Source organism: Scleropages formosus, chromosome 2 (assembly GCF_900964775.1).
Source record: "Scleropages formosus chromosome 2, fSclFor1.1, whole genome shotgun sequence".
In the NCBI taxonomy this organism is placed as follows: domain Eukaryota; kingdom Metazoa; phylum Chordata; class Actinopteri; order Osteoglossiformes; family Osteoglossidae; genus Scleropages; species Scleropages formosus.
Genome location: NC_041807.1, coordinates 13,650,591 through 13,672,827, shown reverse-complemented (window position 1 = coordinate 13,672,827; position 22,237 = coordinate 13,650,591). Strand labels below are relative to the sequence as shown.

Sequence of the window (22,237 nt, the reverse complement as noted above, 5' to 3'; positions counted from 1 at the left end):
CGAGATACTTACATTACTTTTATTTATTTAGCCCGAACTGTGCCTTAAAAATACTATCCTTCAGTGTAAATGTGTCTCACAGTCACAGTGAAGGCGGTTGGAATTAAAAGTGTCAACCAACAAGCAAATTAATAATCACCTGCGTCACATTCTCCGAGTATCCAGTGACACTCATGTCACGGTTGAGATCAACTGTATGTTTTTATTTGTTATACCAGTTAACCCTCACCGTTTTAGAAAAAAAAAATCTAAACCATTTTCTTCTTGAGCTGCAACATGCATGTTTTAAGTACTGTACAGTTCAGTACAGCAGAATCGTTTGTGTGGATGTACCGCCCCCTACTGAACACTAATTTCAAACCTATGAGATGTACGTTGCTTGGAAAAAAGCGTTTGCTAAATGAATAGATGTAAATGTAATCGGTGCAGTCAATAGCTACCTGTCTCTATGAATTTGGGCCCTTGTGGTTTGCTAAAATAAGTAGTGATGGCAAGAAAGTGTAACGAGCGATATCATTTTCTGTATGCAGACACTGACATAAATATAGTAAACACACTGTAACAATCCCGTTACACAGTTACCGCGTGTTTGAGCGTGAAAATCCAAGAATTGTAATTGGTTGAATTTGGGTGCGTGACGTAACGGGGAAAATAAGGGAACGATTATGTCTGCCAGAGAGGAGAATGGCTGGGAGGGTTGCTAGGCTGGGTGAAGCGCAGGTCCTTGAGAAACTTCGGGAGCGCAACGGCCACCACCGCGTGTATGTGTGGCGTCTCTCGCGATCCCCTGCATTCCCGCCCTACGGCAGTAGTTCTGGCCATGATTCCGAGCAGGGACAAGGCCCAGGAGCCCTCACTCTAACCACGAAGCTCTGTGGCCGACACCGCAGCAGTGCACAACCACGTCAGGGGACGAGTTGGGGTTAGACTGCGTGAAACCGGGACCGCAAAGTTCCTGTGCGGAACAGGGGCCGTTAATGCGGCAGATGCATTCCACCTCAGTCCCTCCCTTTCTGACTCTTCCCCTCTCTGCGAGCCAACGTGCGTGTTCTCTCTCTCTCTCTCTCTCTCTCTCTCTCTCTTACGGAAGGAGCTCGGTGCCCCTATCATTCTACAGAACCTGGGAACCGGCATGGCGATTTTGTCATTTCTCCTACATACTATTATCGTTCGGGGTAAGTAAATATGAACGCCGTTTCAGATGTTGCACAGTAAGATGCACAGATGTAAATCCAACTTCTTATTAATAAGACAGTTGTTTTGCATTATGTGTATAAACTTGTACATTATGATTAGTGAGAGTTCATGATCATCCGGTCTCTTCCTTCAAAAAGGTACATACATCTTCCATTTATTATTATTATTATTATTATTATTATTATTATTATTATTATTATTTCGTTATTACGGATTCTATTATGCTTTCACTTCAGTATGAAATTAAATGCATTGCTGCCGTAACTGATGACCATTTCGGAATCGTTCAGTTTTGGTGGAGAGATGATGGAGAACCAGGAACTCTCTCTATATATTATATACGCATATACACATATATATCCCTTGCGACGGACTGGTATCCCGTCCTGGGTGTGTCCCCTCCAGCTTGTGCCCTGTGCTGCGGGGTTAAGCTCCGGTTCACCGCGACCCTGCTCGGGACAAGCGGCTTCAGCCACTGTGTGTGAGCGTGTGCGCGCGCAATGATTAAAAACTGACAGGCAGTGGCCCGGGCATGTCCAGACAACCTGTTAAAAGTCCCATTGAAGAGCTGTCGGATACAAAAGGAATTGCACAGCAGTCGGGAGTGACGCACAAGTGAGTGTTGGGTCGGGGGACACTTCTGATTTTTTTTTTTTTTTTTTTTCCCCCCACTTTTCGAGGACGATCCAACCCGGGCACCCCGGTCGGTGCCCGGGCGGGTGCCGTGAACGCGCGTGTGTGACTCGAGTGGCGGCGCGTCACCTGCTCTCCTTTCCCCCCTCCAGCGGGAACCCGAGCACCTTGGGAGACATGGAATGAGAAGGAATCGATTTTTCAGCGCATGCTTTTACTATATTGTAACGACCCGCGTTATGTAAATAGTTGCATTATGGGGAAAAATCTGAAATGTGGGTGTGCAAGCACTGGGGACATTTCTGGGGAAAATGATCATGGGTGACCGTGTCTGCCGATGTGTACAAAGAGAGCCTGGGGGCGCTAACTAGGAATGATGAGTAGAAGTTCAGGTCGTGGAGGAAACGGGTCCTCGGACCGAGAGTATTATTTCCCCCGTGTGCGCGTTTTCAAATGAACCTTAAAGGAAAACCGCCGTCTTCCTTCGCCCCATGCAAACTCACGGCAACAATATGCATGTGTTGCCTACGCGTGTGACGCGACGTTGGGTTTCACTGAACTGACCTGAACATGATGCTTCATCATGGTGTCGGGCGTGTTTTCAGTAAAACTTTGTGCCTTAGTCATCGTACTGCATGATCGTAGGGGCGCAGAAAACCCCTAGAGAGAAGTACGGACCTCTGTTCGTATTCGGGTATCGCTAAAGTGTAAGAATAAAATGCCTTATAAACATCCGTTTAAGCACAGATACAGTATAAAGCACAATTATGAGGTTGCATAATAGCGCGCGAAACATGAAGAGTAGTAGTGAAAAGTGCAGGAAGTAGGCATACACGTTGTGGTGTTTTACAGCAAGAACAAATCATGGAGAATTGGGTTTTTTTTTTTTTGTAAAAGAGAGGTTCCTGCCAGCCTGTAGGGTGTGAGTGACAAAGGACAATTGTTATTGGGTATTTCTTAATTGAAGCGGCAATTGTTAGAGGCTGCGCTAAGTATAGCGCGCGCTTTTTCGCGCGGGAGCACGAGAGGTTCCACGGTGACAAGTGAGATTGTGACACGGGCTGCTGTTCTTAATAAACTCTTTTATTTGTGCACTCCGAGTCCAAGTGTTCCAGTGCTTTGTTTTCAGTAAAACCTCCAAAGAACCGTGCACCTTCATTTCAGACACCTCACACGTGATGACCCCAAATAAAATTTATACACGTAATAAAAATGAATAACACCCGACATGCTATCTGCCTGTATTACTCTTCTTATTCATACATTTCTTCACAAATGTGTCATTTTCTTTTATATTTGTTTAATATGTGTGGTTTTTACTTGTATAGTATTTTTATTTACTGTATAGTCTTGTTTTATTAGGTTTGTGCACTTAAGTAATTCATTCTTTTAATTTGTGTCGGTTTTACCTGTATAGCATTTTTATTTACAGATTTTAGTGGCCTTGTTTTGTTAGGTTATTCTGTGCACTTCTAACCTTTCTATTTTGATTACTAATGTGTATGTCTGCTTTGTATTTATTTCTGATTTTTAGGTTTTAGAGGTATGGTATAGTTTCATACTGCAATTTAGAAGTATTGTATGTGTTTTGAAGGATGCATATATATTTTATTTATTCATTTTTTATAGAGTGCTCTTCTCACACAGTGACACAGAGCGCTTTAACACAGACATAAGGCAAGAAACACAGATACAGACAAAGAAGACGGTCAACTAATGGCTACCATAATGAAGAACTTATTATAGAGCTATAAGTATACCTACTGGCCACCGGGGAAAGAAACAAAAACTCCCAACTGAAAGTTGAGGGAGGAAAAAAAAAAAAAAACCTCTGGGGTTCAAAGAGCCAGTGGTTGCCCACCCCTCCTGGGCATTCTAGAAAATAACAATTTGTAAGCCAGTGTTTAACAAGTAATTATAATGTTGGTAAATGGCATCTTGGATCCCAGACTTGGTATGGAACGTCTCGATCATTCTCGATTGTATATCACATGATGACTTGGGTTGAGCTGCTATTGGGGGACAGTCCTTCCGTGGGTGTGTCAGTGTGGGGAAGATGTGGGTCAGTTATATATTTTGAAGCCAGGAAGGGGGATTGTTACGGGAAAGACTTTGTCACTGTTTTATGTAATGGCTATTTAGTAAATTTTGTTGACCAACTGTAGGAAAAATGGTTTTGGGTTTGTTTGATCGTGGGTGGGGGTTTTTTTTTTTTTTTTAAATGTTTTTGTATTTGATAACTTTATATATTAAAAAAAAAAAAGTTTGGAGGAAAAAAAAATTTCCTTTTAGAGTAGTGCTGTACATTTCATTAGGTTTCATGTGATTTGACAAAGTAAATGAGACTTGCTTTTGTGTCTATAGCCGTTGGAGCTGTGTTTGACGACCTGGTGATTAAGAAGAACTGTTCGGAGCTGAGGAAGGGAGAGCGGTACCACATCGCGACTGCAGAGATACTGGGGTGGAGTCCAGACTCTTGCGATCAGGAGTGGAACCTGCAGGTAGGACTGAGGGTTAGAGTTCATGAAACAGGGACCCCAGACCCTGTCAGATTTGGCAACAGGTATGTAGTTATCTGTCTTACAGTGCCTGGGTGGTGTGAGAGAACGTGGGTTTGATCCCCACTCAGTCTGTGTAGAGTTTGCATGTTCTCCCCATCTCTGCATGGGATTCCTCTGGGTGCTCTGGTTTCCTCCCACACTCCAAAGACGTGCTGTTCAGGTTCACCAATAGTGTGTGAGTTTCACAGAGAGAGTGTGTTCCGCTGGCGTATGGATGAGTTACCCAGTGTAAGTAGTGTATCTAGCAGTGTAAGTCACCATGGTGAATAAGCTGTGTGGGCTGATAACACTACATAGAGTTCATGGGAAGTCGCTTTGGAGAAAAGCATCTGCTAAATAAATTTACATGTAAGGTGATGCTTAAATGCACAGTACCATACTAATACCTTACAATATGGCACTCATTGATAGTGGAGAAAATGCAAATCACTTTAGAACGCAGTTCCTGTGTAAAATTTTAATTTCTTTACACTGCCTTATTCACAAGGATACACCAGCACACATTACGTAGACACTACATGATCTGGGCCTCCAAATTGAGGTACAAAGGATTTTAATTGTTCACTGCAAACAGCTGTTGTGGCGCTGATTCACATATTTCAAATGGCATTGATATAAAATGGTAATATACCAAATGTACAGTCATGCGCCACTTAATGACTGACCGCATGTACGGCGGTGGACCCATAACATTATAATGGATATGAAAAATTCTTACCGACTTGCGATGTCATAGCGCAACATGTTACTCACATGTTCGTGGTGGTGCTGGTGTAAATGCACTTACTGTGCTGCCGGTCATATAAAAATATAATGCATACAGTTATATACAGTACGTAATAATCAATAATTATGTTGATACATAAACCAGTAACATAGGTGTTTATTTACTATACTGTACTTTTTATTGTTTTACAGTGTACTTTTTATAAAAAAGTTTACTGTAAATCAGTATGCTGTGTTATGCCAGCAGCAGCATCATAAACCTCCTGTTTACAGCGTCTCTTGACTTCATCAAGGCTGTACCATCCAGGTTTGTGTAAACACACTATGATGTTCGCACAGCGGCGTATTTGTCAGACCATATCCCCATCGTTAAGCGATGCATGTCTGTATTGTGAAATAGTGTATACTTTGTGCTAATATTATAAAACTGACTGAAAATAGTAAAGTAGGTCTTGCAAATCAGACCTATGAGCTGTAATGATGGGGGAAGAGAGAACTGCAGTAGTGAACCAGTACACTTGTGTATGGACTATGAAAATAGACTTGAAATCATGCATGGTGGCCAGGTCTATGCCAACGGGGCCTGGCCGGGCTTAGCCCGAAGCCAAGATGTGGAGCTGCTCTTCGGTGGGCTCACCACCTGCCGGAGAGGATGTAAGGGGCCGGTGCGTTGTGATTTGGGCGGTGGTCGGGGCCGAGTGCCCGGCCGACCCAAACCTCGGGCGCCAACTCTGGCTTTTGGGACTTGGAATGTCACTTCACTGATGGGGAAGGAGCCTGAGCTAGTGCAGGAGGTTGAGAGATACCGTCTAGATATAGTCGGGCTCACTTCCACTCACAGCTTGGGTTCTGGAACCACTCTTTTCGACCAAGGGTGGACTCTCCACTATTCTGGCGTTGCCCAGGGTGAGAGGCGGCGGGCGGGTGTGGGCTTATTAATAGCCCCCCAGTTCAGCCACCATGTGTTGGAGTCTACCCCGGTGAATGAGAGGGTCGTCTCCCTACGCCTTCGGGTCAGGGAACGGTCTCTCACTGTCGTTTGTGCTTATGCGCCTAGCGGCAGTGTAGAGTACCCGGCCTTTTTAGAGTCCCTGGGGGACGTGCTGGAAAGCGCTCCCACTGGGGACTCTGTCATTCTACTGGGGGACTTTAACGCCCACATGGGCAGCGACAGTGACACCTGGAGGGGCGTGATTGGGAGGAACGGCCTCCCTGATCTGAACCCGAGCGGTGAGTTGTTATTGGATTTCTGTGCTAGTCGCGGTTTGTCCATAACGAACACCATGTTCATGCATAAGGGTGTCCATCAGTGCACTTGGCACCAGGACACCTTAGGTCGGAGGTCGATGATCGACTTTGTAGTCGTTTCTTCTGATCTTCAGCCATATGTCTTGGACACTCGGGTGAAGAGAGGGGCTGAGCTGTCAACTGATCACCACCTGGTAGTGAGTTGGATTCGATGGCAGGGGAAAAAGCTGGACAGACCTGGCAGGCCCAAACGCATAGTGAGGGTTTGTTGGGAACATTTGGCGGAGGCCCCTGTCAGAGAGGTCTTCAACTCCCACCGAGCTTCAACCAGACCCAGGACACATTGGAGAGACTACGTCTCCCAGCTGGCCTGGGAACGCCTTGGGGTTCCCCCAGGGGAGCTGGAAATCTGGGGGGCTCTGCTTAGACTAGTGCCCCCGGTCCCGGATAAGCGGAGGAAGATGGATGGTAAATACACACACACACACACACACACACACACACACACACACACACACACACACACACACACACACACACACTTTCAGAACCGCTTGTCCCATGCGGGGTCGCGGGGAACTGGAGCCTACCCGGTAACACAGGGCGTAAGGCCGGAGGCGGGGGGGACACACCCAGGACGGGACGCCAGTCCGTCCCAAGGCACCCCAAGCGGGACTCGAACCCCAGACCCACCGGAGAGCAGGACTGTGGTCCAACCCACCGCGCCCCCAGATGGTAAATAAAGGAAGCAAAATTAAGAACCTTGACATGACAGTCATCAATACACAATTCAAGTATAATAAGGAAGGAAGGCATAATTACAAGTAATTCTAAGAAAATGTAATTCACTGCCGGTTCAAGAGTGGGAGATATAGAAGCCGTTATATCATAAAGGTTGTTCGCTTTCTGTTTGCTTATTTACCTTCACCACTCATGAAAAACACAAAGCAGCTCTTACTGTTTGTAGATGCTACCTACTGATACATCAGGTGAAGATCTGTCACACAATTGGTATGCTAGCCATATTTATGAAAAATTTAATGCTATATACGTACTTCTCAGAAAATTTTTTCAATGGCAAAAAGTTACTCAAAACTTTAAGTCAAGGATCTACTTTACATTTACATGTATTCATTTAGCAGATGCTTTTCTCCAAAGCGACATACTACATCTCATAGAAAATTCAATATGTGGATTACATCAGCAGAGAGACTTAGATGCAAACACGTGATCCTGAAGTACAGTTAGTTTGTTGCTTTCCACAATATGAATCAATGTCCATCACACGAGTAGTTGCGTAAAACCAACCAACGTCAACAACTGCTTGTCCCAAGCAGGGTCGGGGTGAGCTGGAGCCGTACACAGGGCACAAGGTCAAAGGGAGAGGGGACACACCCAGGACTGGATGCCAGTCCGCCACAAGGCACCCCAAGCAGGCCTTGAACCTCAGACCCACCACACAGCAGGCACCAGCCAAACCCGCCATGCCACCACTGCATAGAACTTTATCCGACTAGTGATTCCTAATCACATTCCTAACAATATTTTTCTTCTTTTTTTAATAAACATTTATGTTACAGGAGTAACTGCATGAAGGTTTATCCATTGTTCAGCAGCTATGAGCTCAAAGTTATAGTGCATGAACAGTTGCACATTACGTGAACTTAAGAGCTCATGGGTGAAGTGAGTGCAGAAGAGGTGGGCTTTAAGACCCTTCTTAAATGTAGAGAGATTCAACATTTCTGAGTGAGAGGGGGAGGTCGTTTCACCACATCGGAGCCAGAACTGAGAGCCTTCGTGCTTTTGCTTTTGGAATTTTTGTGCATAGGACCAGCAAGCGGGCAGATGTGGATGAGTGTAGTGGTCTGGTTGGGGTGTAGCAGATGATCAAGTCTTGTAGATATCCGGGAGCAATTCCGTTTATGCTTTTGTAGGTCATAACCAGAGTCTTGAATTGGATTGGGGAGCTATAGGAAGCAAATGCAGATAGGTGAGTAGAGGAGATACATGGAAATGCTTCAGCAAGTCAAACACAACTCATACAGCAGTGTTCTGTATTAGCTGTAGAGGTTTGATGGCAGTACTGGGAAGGCCACACAAGTATGAGTTGCAGTAGTCCAGACGGGATGTCAACATGGCCTAGGCAAGTAGTTGGGCAGAGCCAGTTGTGAGGTAAGTACGGATCCTGCGGATGTTATGCAGAGTGTCTCTGCAGGTCTGAGTGGTGGCTTTGATGCGCTGATAGAAAGACGGACTTGAGTTAATCATCACTCCCAGACTCTTAGCTGAGGAGATGGGTAAAATGAATGACTTGTCCACTTTGATGGAGAGTTCATGACAGCAAGACAGACCAGCTGGGACATGGAGGATCTCTGTTTTGGAGAAGTTGAGTTGTAGATGGTGATCAGACATCCATGCAGAGATGTCCCACAGGCAGGCAGCGATGTGTGAGGAAATGTCTGATGCTCCAGGTGGAAATGAGAGGAAGAGTGTTATTTGAATCCATGGGAAGCAATGACAGGGCTGAGAGAAGAGGTGTAGACTGAGAAGAGCAGAAGGCCCAGTACTGAGCCCAGTGGGACACCAGTTGAGAGAGGCTGAGGAGATGAACTATACATACCCAGACTTTCACTTCAGTTGGTGGTAGTGGTAAGCATCAGCTGTTTGAGCCTCTACCTGTGCACTAAAAGGACACAGGTTTGAATCCCATTTCCTGTTGTAGTGTCCTTGAGCAAGGTGCTCATTCCAAACTGCTCCAGTAAAATGGGTTATCAATTGGTAAATCGTTCTAAGTAGGTTAACTCTAACTTGCTCAGAGAGAAGTGTTCAAATGAGTGCAAAATTTTATTTTTCGTTAAAAAAAATATACCCTTCATCTATCAGTATTGGTGAAATAAAAGTCAAATATCCTTTTAACCCAAAATGTGAAAAAGACAAACCTTTCTGAGGTGTCCTTACTTGTTTACACCACCGTAGACTCACTGTGAACATTTGTACTCCCATCAGAACCACACTGTTGTGGGTTTCATCCAGAACACAGAAAAAAGTCCAAGTGTCTACTCTCCCATGGTGTCACTAACAAAGCAGGAGGCACAGCTGGAATCCTGTGTCAATGTCACCATCACCCTGCACTGTCACAAGGTATAAATGTGTTCCAGTCACTACTCTGCACACATTCTTTCTGTCTTTTTAAACATGTCTTTCACAATTTTTTTGGCCCTGGTGTTCACTTGCATTAAATAGAGATTAAAGAGGCTTCTTTAATCTCTATTTAATGCAAGTGAACACCAACTATGTTTTAAAACTATTCAGAGTTTTATGAAATACGTCTTTTTGTATTTCAAAACACAAAGTAGTACTCTAGAGCTGAGGGATGTTTATAGCACTCTTAACTATGGAATACTGAGGCTATGAAAAGCAGGTGGAGAAACATCTAGTGCCTCAATGACAACTTTGTCATGCTAATTTGTCATGGAGCTGGGGAAGAGGAAGTCTTTACCATCAGTAAGGCCACAGAGTAGGACAACACTTGCCATATCTCACAACTGAGTGTCACTTCTCTTTGTCTCCCATAGGTGCTCCACATAACATTTGTAGGTAAGACAATACACTCAATCAACACTGGTATTCATCTGCACTCCATTTGGAAACTGTTCACTTTTGTGTACTTTCTCAATATTCTTACTGTATAAGCTCAGTCTTAGCTTGGTGTAGCCTCTTTACTCCAGTGTTACCATGGTGTAGCCGCATCACTTCTACCAATAGCTAGTAGTAGCTAGACGCTTGAGTTGCTAATAGTGTAATGCATAAAGCTGTTGTCTTCCCATCTACTGCTGCAGTACTCTTGAGCAAAGTATTTGCCCTGAATTACCCCAGTAAAATTACCTGGCTGTATAGTGTAACATTGTTAGTAGCTTTTGGTAAAAGCATCAGCCAAATGCATAAAGGTAATACTAAACACAATTGATGCATAACTCTGTTCTAGAGGAGATAGGGGCTACTGGCCAAACCGTTGTGCTCTGAGTGATGTTGTGCTTCATCCCTTCTGGCTTCCAGTTTACCCTGATGAAACAACGGAAGAAAAAACATCACTGAGCCTTTTCATAATAGGTGAGTAAGAACTATGCTTTAGATTCAAAGTATTATGGCTGTTGGTGCAAGTACAGGGTAAATCCGATAATCCAAGCTGCACAAAAGGTTTGGGCTGTATCCTTGGACAACATCAGTCCCTGATGTCCAGTGTGTTGTAACTTGTAGGAATGCAAACCATGACCAAAACTTACACTAGTACGCTGGCTCCTCCTCTTATGCTCACTTGAGTTAAAATAGGTACAGGCAGTCCCTGATTTACCAACGTCCAATTTACGTACAAACCGTAGTTACGAACCACCCCCTTGCTGACCGGAAGTACTTTTTTTTTTTATTTATTTATTTAAATCACTCTTAACTAACAATCAAATGAGAACTTCATAATTAAGCTATTATATTAAAAATTCAAGTTACTGTATATACAATGGTTCATAACAGCAAACTGGCGCTACTTTGCGACGCGCATCAAAGCATTGCGCGTCTACTGCGGTTTGTTGGCTTGTGGGCCTGAGGTAGGACAAAGACTTCCTTCTTTTCCTGTTAAGTGTCTCGTGTGTTACTGTATTTGGCTTTAATTTTTGTTTTTACCCTCCTAACCATGGCAGCAAAGCATAAATGTGATGCAAGTGATGATGATGCATCCAAGAAAAGGGAAACGATTACGGTTGAAACTAAAGAGGAAATAAAGCGAAAGTTGAAACACCAACAAATATTGGACAAGCAAAAATTAAAGCTTCTTTAATATTTTGCACACACACACTTTGAGAGAGCACTCGGGTATAAAAGACACTTCTCAGCCTCATACTAGTTGCGGAATCTCATTCAGAATCAGAACGAGCTTTATTGCCAAGTATGTTCACACATACAAGGAATTTGTCTTGGTGACAGAAACCTCCACAGCGCAGACAGAATGACAGTGACAAGACAGATGAGAAGATGGAGTACGTGAATAAGGGATAAAAAATATAGAAAAATATAAAGTACCCGAGGGAGGTGCGGTGGCGCAGTGGGTTGGACCAGGTCCTGCTCTCCAGTGAGTCTGGGGTTCGAGTCCCGCTTGGGGTGCCTTGCGGCGGACTGGCGTCCTATCCTGGGTGTGTCCCCTCCCCCTCTGGCCGGGTTGGCTCCGCGACCCCGCATGGGACTAGCGGTTCAGAAAGTGTGTGTGTGTGTGTGTGTGTGTGTGTGTGTGTGTGGTGTGTGTGTGTGAAGTACCCAATATGCAAAAATTGTCAGTAGATACAAATGCAAGGGAGTGTGAGAAAGAGATATGATGTTATAAATAGTGTTGTGTATTGCACTGGTTTACTCTCTAGGGGGGATTTAGCTGTTCATGAGGTAGATGGCTTGAGGAAAGAAACTTTTCTTGTGCCTGGCTGTCCTGGTGCTCAGTGCTCTGTAGCGCCGGCCAGATGGCAAAGGTTCGAAGAGGAAGTGGCCTGGATGTGAGGGGTCTAAAATGATTTTGCTAGCCCTTTTACTGACTCTGGACGAGTGCAGTTCTCTGAGAGCTGGAGGAGATGTGTCGATGATACTTCCAGCAGTCCGAACTATCTGCTGTAGTCTTCTGATGTCTGATTTCGTAGCTGAGCCGAACCAGACAGTTATAGAGGTGCAGAGGACAGACTGGATGACTGCGGAGTAGAATTGCAGCAGTAGCTCCTGTGGCAGGTTGAACTTCCTCAGCTGGCGAAGGAAGTACAACCTCTGCCGGGCCTTCTTCACAATGGAGTCTATGTGGGGCTCGCACTTCAGGTCCTGTGAGATGGTGGTGCCCAGGAACCTGAATGACTCCACTGTTGCCACAGTGCTGTTCATGATGGTGAGTAGGGATAATGCTGAGGTGTTTCTCCTAAAGTCTACGATCATCTCCACTGTTTTGAGCATGTTCAGCTTCAGGTTATTATGACTGTACCAGACAGCTAGCTCTTGGACCTCCTGTCTGTAAGCAGACTCGTCCTCATCCCGGATGAGGCCAATGAGTGTGGTGTCGTCTGCAAACTTCAGGAGTTTCACAGAGGGGTCTTTAGCGGTGCAGTCGTTGGTGTACAGGGAGAAGAGCAGTGGGGAGAGCACACACCCCTGGGGGGCGCCAGTACTGATCGTGCGAGTATTGGATGAGAATTTTCCCAGCCTCACTAGCTGCTGCCTGTCTGTCAGGAAGTTGTGATCCACTGACAGATGGAGGTGGGCACAGAGAGTTGGGTTAATTTGGACAGGAGGAGGTGTGAGATGATGGTGTTGAAGGCTGAGCTGAAGTCCACGAACAGGATTCTCACATAAGTTCCTGGTTTGTCCAGATGTTGCAGAATGTAGTGCAGTCCCATGTTGACTGCATCATCCACAGACCTGTTTGCTCGATAAGCAAACTGCAGGGGGTCCAGCAAGGGTCCAGTGATGTCCTTCAGGTAGGCCAACACCAGTCTTTGAAGTGACTTCATGACCACAGACGTTAAGGCGACAGGTCTGTAGTCATTAAGTCCTGTGATTTTGGGTTTCTTCAGAATGGGGATGATGGTGGAGCGTTTGAAGCAGGAGGGAACTTCGCACGGCTTCAGTGATCTGTTGAAGATCTTTGTGAAGATAGGGGCCAGCTGGTCAACACAGGTTTTTAGGCAGCCTGGTGAGGGACTCGAACCCCAGACCCACTGGAAAGCAGGACCCAGTCCAACCCACTGTGGTACCGCGCCCCCCCCATTCACAGTAGTAACATTTATAGTAATATATAGTATTTATAGGCTGTCTGAACTGCTTCTCCCCTTTGGGGTCGCAGGGATCCAGAGCCTAACCTGGCAACACAGGGCATAAGGCTGGAGGGGGAGGGGACACACCCAGGACAGGATGCCAGTCTGTCGCAAGGCACCCCAAGCAGGACTCGAACCCCAGACCCACCGGAGAGCAGGACCCGGTCCAACCCACTGCGCCACCGCACCCCCATCAGTATTTATAGTAGTAACATTTATTATCTCCTAGGTCTCTCTCTATTATACTGTACTTACATTTATTATTATTTTTGTTATTGTTGCATTATCATTTGTTTTATTACTGTATTGTTATATTAAAGGTGTTTCTTTAATGTTCTTATGTGTAGCCCCCTATACATTTGTTCCCATGTTGTATGGTGTATTTGAGGTTTAAATTATTATTGATGTAAAATAGTTTTGTTTTAATATGGAGAAGGCTATGGCTTTGTAAGCTGATGTTTGTGTTTTTTTTTTTTTTTAGTGTTGGACAGGAAAGTGGCTAATCTTTAAATGACAATCAGTGCTAATTGGGGAAAAGGTTCATGATCTTCCTGGGAGAGTTCAAGACGAGTCAGGCGGGGGGGGGGGGAGTTTCTTTAGGGAAGAGAAGGACTCAAGGAGAGCAAACAGTGTTTGGGTTTGCTCTCACTCTTAAATTTCACTAAGCTATGGGAGCAAAACAGCCCCTTGGTGTGTGTGATCCTTTAGCTCTGGTTTAGCTTGAGGGGGGAGAAAAAACTGAGCACGTCTGTAAGGCACCGTCATGTTCGAGTGACCCGGGTAGTGGTGGTGGAGATGCCTGGGATTTGCCACAGCTTGTTAGAGCCCCAGCATGACCTGAGTGGGACGGAGTGCCAACAGGATTCGCCATCGTATTGCGCTCGCTGGAGAGAAGACGTGAGGAGAGGTTGCTGACTGTTTCCCGAATCATACGGAGCATTGAGTAACGATGGTATTTTCTCACGGTGAACAAATGAGCTCCAGCAAGTGCGCCAACGAGACGGTATCAGAGACTGAGTGATTGAAGAAAACCCCAGGTATTAAAGTGTTCCTTTTCTGTAGTTGAGAGTACTATAATGTTGAAAGATGTCCCCAATCCGTGAAGCAACATGGTCCGCACAAGGTTCAGTGGAACAGAACGCGTCAACTTTATCTTTACACACTCGGCAGACAAGCGCAATGCACATGCGCCGACACATGGGCAGTGCAGCATGTTTATACATACACAACATCCCTCCCCTGCTAGACCTAGTCCCTTAAAGCAGATGATCCCCCATACTTTTTTTTTTTTTTTTTTTTTTTTAAAAAAAGAAACACTAAAGGAGCTCAAAATGTCAACAGAACCTGCAGAAATAGACTAGCCTCCTTGTAAGTGTCACCAACTCCCCCCGGTCACAGGTCCAGTCGCTGGGGTGGTTTAGGAACCCTTGTTGAGCGCCGCAGCACAGTAGGTGTCGGACTCCCTGGAGCCCTTTCTGGGTGGTTAGGAGAGGTCGAAGTCCCACGGGATGATGCCAGTTCTCATGGTTCAATCACTTCTGGGCCCCGACCGAAAAATATCTGGGGTATCTGGTGCAGGGAGTTGGGGACCCTTAGCAACAGGATCCTCTAGGTCAACGCCACATTCCGGTTTTTGGTTGGCGAAGCTGGTATTCCTGGAGCATATCTGGTCTATATGCCGATGCTACATCTCCTGTCTGACTTGGACCACATACGAGACCGGTCCGGTAACCTTTACTACAGTTGCAGGGACCCATTTCCTTCCCCTCCCGTAATTTCAAGCCAGCACCGTATCACCGACATGAAATGAGCGAACTCCCCTGGCAGGCACCGGGGCTGATTTGAGATGCACTTTCCCACGAATGTCTGGAACACAAATATCCAGCAAGCAGCGAAGACTGAAGGCGACTCTGTAACTCAGCAAAAACTGGTCCAGGCGCTTGCGAGACCAATTGCCTTTTACCCCATACTTAAAGGTTTGTACGAACCTTTCCGCTAGACCATCTGACGATGGATGGTAAGTGGCTGACGTGATATTCTGCACTCCATTTCATTTCAAGAAACCCCTGAAGTCGGCAGACACAAACTGCAGTCTGTTAGCGGAGACTGACTGTTCAGGAAGACCATAGTGAGCAAATAAAGTTCTGGTCTCTTCCACAGGACAGGTGGCAGTAGTGGAAGGCATCTTGATCACCTCAGGCCACTTAGAAAACGCATCTACATGCTACCGTGGATCTGTCCTGTAAAATCTATGTGCACTCTTTGCCAAGGAGTATCCAGGTATTCCCACAGGTGCAAGGGAGCACGACCCAGGGACGGTCTCCACTACTGACACTCGTCACTCCTTCTAACTAAATCTTCGAGTGCTTGGTGCATACCCAGCCACCCCACATAACTTTGGGCCAGGGCTTTTTAGCTTTACCACTCCCAAATGTCCACTATGTAAGACATTGAACACTGCCTTCTGAAAGGCAGGGGGGCGCTATTACCATAATACCCCATAGCAGGCATCCATCATGTGTTGTCAACTCATGCCATCTTTGGTAATATGGTTTCAGGGGACCCTGCTGATCCGGCACCAAGGTCCAGCCCTTCACTGTCGCCTGAAACACTTGACTGAGTATGGGGTCTCTCTGAATGTGGAGCCTTATTTGCTTGATCGATAGGGGCAGAGGGTCAACAATTTCAACATGATACAAGTCAGCGTCTTCCAAACAGTTTTTAAACGGCAATGAAAGGCAGGACGACCCGTCAGCATTGCCGTTCTTGTCAGATTTGCGTTAGACTATATCATAGCGAAAGCCTCGTAGAAACAGCGCCCATCTTTGGATCCTTGCCGTCGCCATAACTGGTACCCCTGATGTGGATGGAACAAGGTGGTTAGCGGTTGATAGTCAATCACTAATGTGAAGTGTCTACCTTCCGAATACTGTTGGAACTTACGTATTCCCCAAACTACAGCCAAATCTTCTTTGTCCACTATGGCATAATTTTTCTCTGGATCCGTGAGCGTCCGGGACACGAATGCTATGGGTTTCTCGTTACCATCGGGCATGATGTGAGACACTACAGCGCCTAAACCATATGATGAGCTATCTACAGACAGACTGGCAACTGAGGATCGAAATGATATAGCACCTGCTCTGAAGCCATCAGTTCCTTAGCTTTGTTAAAACCTTGTTGTTCTCGGTCACCGCATACAAATCGATTGTCTTTTCTCAATAAGTGGTTCAAAGAGTGTAAAATCTCTGACAGACTGAGCATAAATGATCTGTAGTAATTGAGCATACCACAAAAAGCTTTTACTTGTTGTGCATCGTTGGAAGGCGGAGCATCAAGCAACGCTCTCACCTTTTCTTTTGACTTATGTAACCCCTCTTTGTGAATCACGTGTCCGAGATAGTGCACCTTGGGTGCTCCGAAAATACACTTATCCCCATTCACTCTTAGTCCATGCTCCTGTAAGCGTGCCATTACTAGATGCAGGTTGGTCCAGTGTTTTGCCCCGCGAGTTTCGCGAATATTTCTTTGATCTGTGGCAGCAGGTATACTGGGTATACACCCTCAGCTTACCATCTCGTTTCAAAGGGGTCACAATAGGAGCAACCCATTCGGAGGACTGGACACTTTCAATTACGCCTTCTGTCCCCAGCTCTAACAATGCCTGTTCTACCATAGGTCGTCTGGCGAATGAGACCGGCCGAGCTTTTTGAAACTGCAGATCTGCTCCTTCTTTTAACTGCAGCTTTGCTTTAATGTCCTTTAATTGTCCCAGTTTCTTGTCAAAGACCATTGGGTATTTGCGTACCAACTCTCGCAATGAACTCTTGCTCTGTACGTCATGATACGAGATGTTGCTCCTTTCTGACTGTTTGACTCTAGGATCAATGCCAAAAACTCTCTGGACTGCTTCCCAGTCTGCCATCTTACATAACCATTCCCTTCCAACCAGTGGGGGTCCAGTCGCTTTAACTATATACAGGCCTAGATCAAACAACCTCCCGAGTTCTTCGACCTGCACCTTTGCCTTCTGGACCATCTCTGACTTTTCACCAGAATAGACTGTCGGGGACGTTTTGGCCTTGCAGGTGGGGAGCCCAGGAAACGTCTGGTGAAACTGGGGTTGGTTTATAATGCTCACCCCCAAAGCGGTGTCAGTCTCCATCTCCAAGAGTTTGTCCTCAACCTTCACCATATGCATGAGTGGCTCAACTGCTGTATAATTAGACATTAGCTTTTGAATGGATTGTGGTGCTGGGTCCTCTAAATCACTAGCACTACTTTTATGAGTTATGCATGGCATGCACTTGCCCCCTCTGGCCTCATTGGGGTTTCTTCTCGTGGCCTTGTAGCCTCCCTGTTGGCCACCATTACAAGACTTGTCCCTATAGAAACAAGTTTGGGGAGCATGATTTGAGCCTCCACAACGGTGGCCACCCTGGGTCGGCCCGACTTCCATTTTCCCCTATTGATCTGTTCCTGGGTTCTACTGGGATCCATGTGATGCACCTCGGTGTGGGATGTGCCTGGTGTGTGGCTAGCACGCCCCAGCAGTCTTTGACAGTGCTAAATCCTAGAGATCTTTTTGAGCCGCTTCCATCGCCACTGCAATCTCTACAGCCCTTTTTAATGTCAGTTCCTTTTCAGAACGTGGCTTGTCAGAATTCTGTCTCAACACAGTTGGACTACCTCCACATTCAGGGTCCCATCCTACTGTAAGGATCCTATCCTTGTCACCAGTTATGTCCACAATCCGTGAAGCAACAAGGTCCACACAAGGTTCAGTGGAACAGAACGCGTCAACTTTATTTCTACACACACAGCACGCACAAGCGCAATGCACGTGCGCCGACACATAGCGCTGCAGCATGTTTATACACACACAACAGTGTGAATTACTGGTTTTTAGATTAAATGTTCTTCAGTTTTCTATTTAACTCGGATGTTGTGATATTCCTTCATGTTTGTTTGTACTGGTGTTGTACTGGTGTTTTCTGGGAAAGAAAAAGAGCTATGGTTACTAAGTGTGACACATGGGAGGTCTAAGCTCACAATATGACAGCACAGCTTTACACTACACTAACTGGCCCTCTCCACACCCTAGGAAGAGTCATATGCCTCAGATTGAAAAGCAACAGTAGACGCATCCCAAATTTATGTTTTTGTAGACCCCACCAATTCACCTCCCATGTGATGGGGCATTCAGAGGTAACAGTAAGGAAACTCCGGTAAAAGAAAAAGGAATCAGAATTGAGTGGATGGGCTACATATGCATAGAAAGGTACAAGGATATACGACATAGTACGTCAAACATTTGACAAACTGACGGTAGATACCCACCACACCTAACTGTTCTGACTTACGTCAAAATCCAACTTAAAGACGGACTGAGGAACAGAACTCGTTTGTAATCGGGGACTGCCTGTAACTAGGTTGTGTAGTGCTCAGGGCTGTTGCTTTCCAAGCAGAAGGCCCCTGATTTAAATAGCCCTCCTGCTACAGTACTTTGGAACAAGGTGCTCATTTGGAATTGCTACAGTAAAAATACCCTGAACATAGTAAATCACCATAAAGGAAGATTTTAGTTAAGTAAAAGTTACAAATTAACCAGCCACATTAGAATTTAACAAACTCTTGTTTCTGACATAGAAACAGTTATGATCTGCTTGTAAATAATCTGTCAATTTTGAGCCACAGCTACATTTGTGTCCATCCAGGCAGGCAGTGTTGACATTTTGTGTTCATGTTTTGTGACTAGGAAATTCATGTTGTCTCAAAGTGCCATTGCTGTTAGATCTGTTAGCAGCCTACTAATCTTGAACTTTTCATCCTGCCCTGTAAACATGTAAATATGTACAGTTAAGCTTTTGATGTGATTGCTTGAATTGAATTGGGGGGCGCGGTGGTGCAGTGGGTTGGACCGGGCCCTGCTCTCTAGTGGGTCTGGGGTTCGAGTCCCGCTTGGGGTGTCTTGCAACAGACTGGCGTCCCGTCCTGGGTGTGTCCCCTCCCCCTCCGGCCTTACGCCCTGTGTTGCCGGGTAGGCTCCGGTTCCCCGCGACCCCGCATGGGACAAGCGGTTCAGGAAATGTGTGTGTGTTTGTGTGTGTGAGAGTGTGATTTACATATCAAAATCCTGAATTGTCTAACTGAGAGCAACATGTTAAAATTCTCACGTGAAATATGTGTCATCAGCAGCAATTTTTTTAGCTTGTTTTAAAATAGATACCTCGTGCAACTCCTGTATGGGTCGTTTCTCTTCCCACCCTGTAATTTTTAGAGTACTATATACTAGTTGTGCAAGTTTCGATTTTGATTGGACAGTCAAGTTTCCATACCATGCTGTAATACCATATCTTATCAAGCTCTCAAAAATGGACTGATAAAACAGAATCTTCTGATTTACCCCAAATACCTTTAACCTTTGCAAAAAATGTAGTCTTTGCTGCAGTCTAGAACACAGACTGTTTATGTGAGAAGACCAACATAATTTATCTATATAAACACGCAAGTATTAACATGAAGAAACCTATTCAATGGTATTACCTTCTATTATTACAGGACTATGATCCCTCACAGATCTGGGGTCGAAGATCATTTCAACAGTCTTCATTTCATTTAAAATCAAGGAATTATTGTCACACCACCCCACAAACCTGGCAACTTCAGAAAAGTACTGCGAAGGTGTGATATTTCTGTTTAATAAACTCAATATTGCTGTATCATCAGAAAATTTGATGAAAAGGGTATTATCCTGACTAGTAACACACTCATTAGTGTATAATGTAAATAAAATGGGTGAGCTAACACAACCCTGCGGGGCCCCCATATTATTACTTTTCATCTCAGAATAAGAATTGTTGACCCTGACTTGTTGTGTTCGATTTCTTAAAAACGAATAAAACCATTTAATGCGAAAGGGATTCACTTTTAACTCCGTCAGCTTCCTAATTAGTAGCCTGGGTTGAAGTGTGTTGAAAGTCAAACTAAAATCTATAAAAAGTTAAACGTGCATATGCTTGGGTAGCTTCTAAATGCCTATTCACCAAATGAGTAATATAATTAATGGCGTCCTCAGTGCCCCGTCCAGCCTTTTAAGCAAACTGAAACGGGTCAAAGGATAATCTAACCTCATCCTTTAGAACAGTTACTACAAGTCTTTCAAAACATTTCATAACATTTGACGTGAAAGCCACAGGTCTAAAATCACAATTCTCAACTGGGCACTTTTTCTTGGGAATCGGCGTGATTGTAGTTTTTCTCCGCAAAGATGGAACGGTATGCGAGTCTAATGATTTCTGGAAAATAGGGCAGAATGCTGGAGTAACTTCATTGGCACAAGGTTTTGATGTACACGAGTCCGAGTTGCCAGCAGGGCAACGCCACCGGAAGTGAAAGTGAGAGAGTGAACCTGAAAAGCACGTCTTTGGACTGGGGGAGAAAACCAGAGCACCCAGAGGAAACCCATGCAAACATGGAAGTTCCCCCCAGACTGAGCAGGGACTGAAACCACATCCTCTCACACCACACATGCTGTAAGACAGCAGCACTACTCACTGTGTCAGCCTGCTGACAACTGCTGACTCACTCTCTCCTGTCCCCAGTGGCCCTTCCTGTGGTGCTGCTGCTGCTGCTGCTGCTATCTGCTATAGTTTTCAGAAGTTGCCAGAGGTAACTGCAGCTTTTTAACACTTTAGTGTGTATACCTCCATACCTTCCATGCTGTTGTATGTTATCCTAAATGACATGTTTTGTACATGTGTGGAGAGTCTGCTGTAAGATGACTGATGTATGAATTCTGTGAAGGATTTGGAGAAGTCCTCTAATGTGGAACACTGAAAAAAGCAAAATAAGTTGAATAATTTGCATTAAACAAGAACATTTAGACTTTCAGATCCTTTCACATCTTCCTCTCCTGTCTTCCCCACAGGAAGGACCTTACACACTTGAGGCTGGCACCATGGTGCTGTCTCAGTCCCAGCCTCCAAATGCTTGAGAGGCCCAGCTGCCAGGTTCCAGATGTGTGCATCAGTCCCCCTCAACCAGCTGTTAGATGGTGTCAGAGAGAGGAATTTTATCTAACCCAAGCAGTTTGACAATGTAACAGATCACTTATGATTGGTCCTCTACATTTGTTTTCCCCATCTTACAAAAGTAACAGTCAGACTCACCCACACAGCCCAGCTGTGTTTCACATCCATTTTTACAATGTTTTCCTAATCTTTTAACACTTTTATGTGAACTGCAAAGTTTAATTATGCAGTAAATATATATAATAAATACTTTTAAATGTCTCTGGGTGTTTAAGGTTAAAATATGGGACAAACTGCATTCCGTATGGTTTTAATATGGAACGCAACTCTTATCCCTTAAATGCAGAATGATTCTGTATTATACGAGACGCTTGGCAACCCTACTTGTGAATGACTACGTGTGTGGTGTGTTTGTATTAATCAATTTATTTATTATTTGTTTATTTTACCATGCTTAGTTTACTGTAGTGTAGATTAGTTTGTTGTGTGGGTGCATGTTGTTTTTTTTAATTCTTTTTTTTTTCCCCCACACTTTATCCAATACCATAAGAACAAAAATAAACCTTCCAGTATTTCACATCACAAACACAAAGTAACATCGAAATACACACACACACACACACACACACACATTTTCAGAACCGCTCATCCCATACGGGGTCACGGGGGAACCGGAGCCTACCCGGTAACACAGGGCGTAAGGCCAGAGGGGCAGGGGACACACCCAGGACGGGACGCCAGTCCGTCGCAAGGCACCCCAAGCGGGACTCGAACCCCAGACCCACCAGAGAGCAGGACTGTAGTCCAACCCACTGCACCACCGCAACATCAAAATATTTCATCATAAAAACATTTCTCAACATAAACATGACAGAGCCTGTTCAATTCTCCAAACATCTTATTTTATTAATACAAACAGTAATAAACATCAGAGTTCAACAACAAATGTACACTCACTGGCCACTTTATTAGGTACACCTGCTCAACTGCTTGTTAACGCAAATAT

The 22,237-nt window shown here is 45.0% G+C and overlaps 1 protein-coding gene across 2 annotated transcripts; it reads left to right on the top strand.

Moving 5' to 3' along the window:
* Window positions 1–664: 664 nt before the first annotated feature.
* On the top strand, window positions 665–21,376 carry LOC108931497 (uncharacterized). Of its 2 annotated transcripts, XM_018747264.2 has the most exons (7): window positions 665–1,175; window positions 4,195–4,331; window positions 9,372–9,506; window positions 9,941–9,962; window positions 10,422–10,475; window positions 20,803–20,869; window positions 21,129–21,376. In XM_018747264.2, the coding sequence occupies exons 1-7, from the start codon at window positions 1,133–1,135 to the stop codon at window positions 21,292–21,294; spliced, it is 624 nt and encodes a 207-aa protein (XP_018602780.1). In that variant the 5' UTR covers window positions 665–1,132; the 3' UTR covers window positions 21,295–21,376. The 2 variants fall into 2 exon arrangements, with proteins under 2 accessions (XP_018602780.1, XP_018602781.1); XM_018747265.2 differs by lacking the exon at window positions 9,372–9,506.
* Window positions 21,377–22,237: the final 861 nt, after the last annotated feature.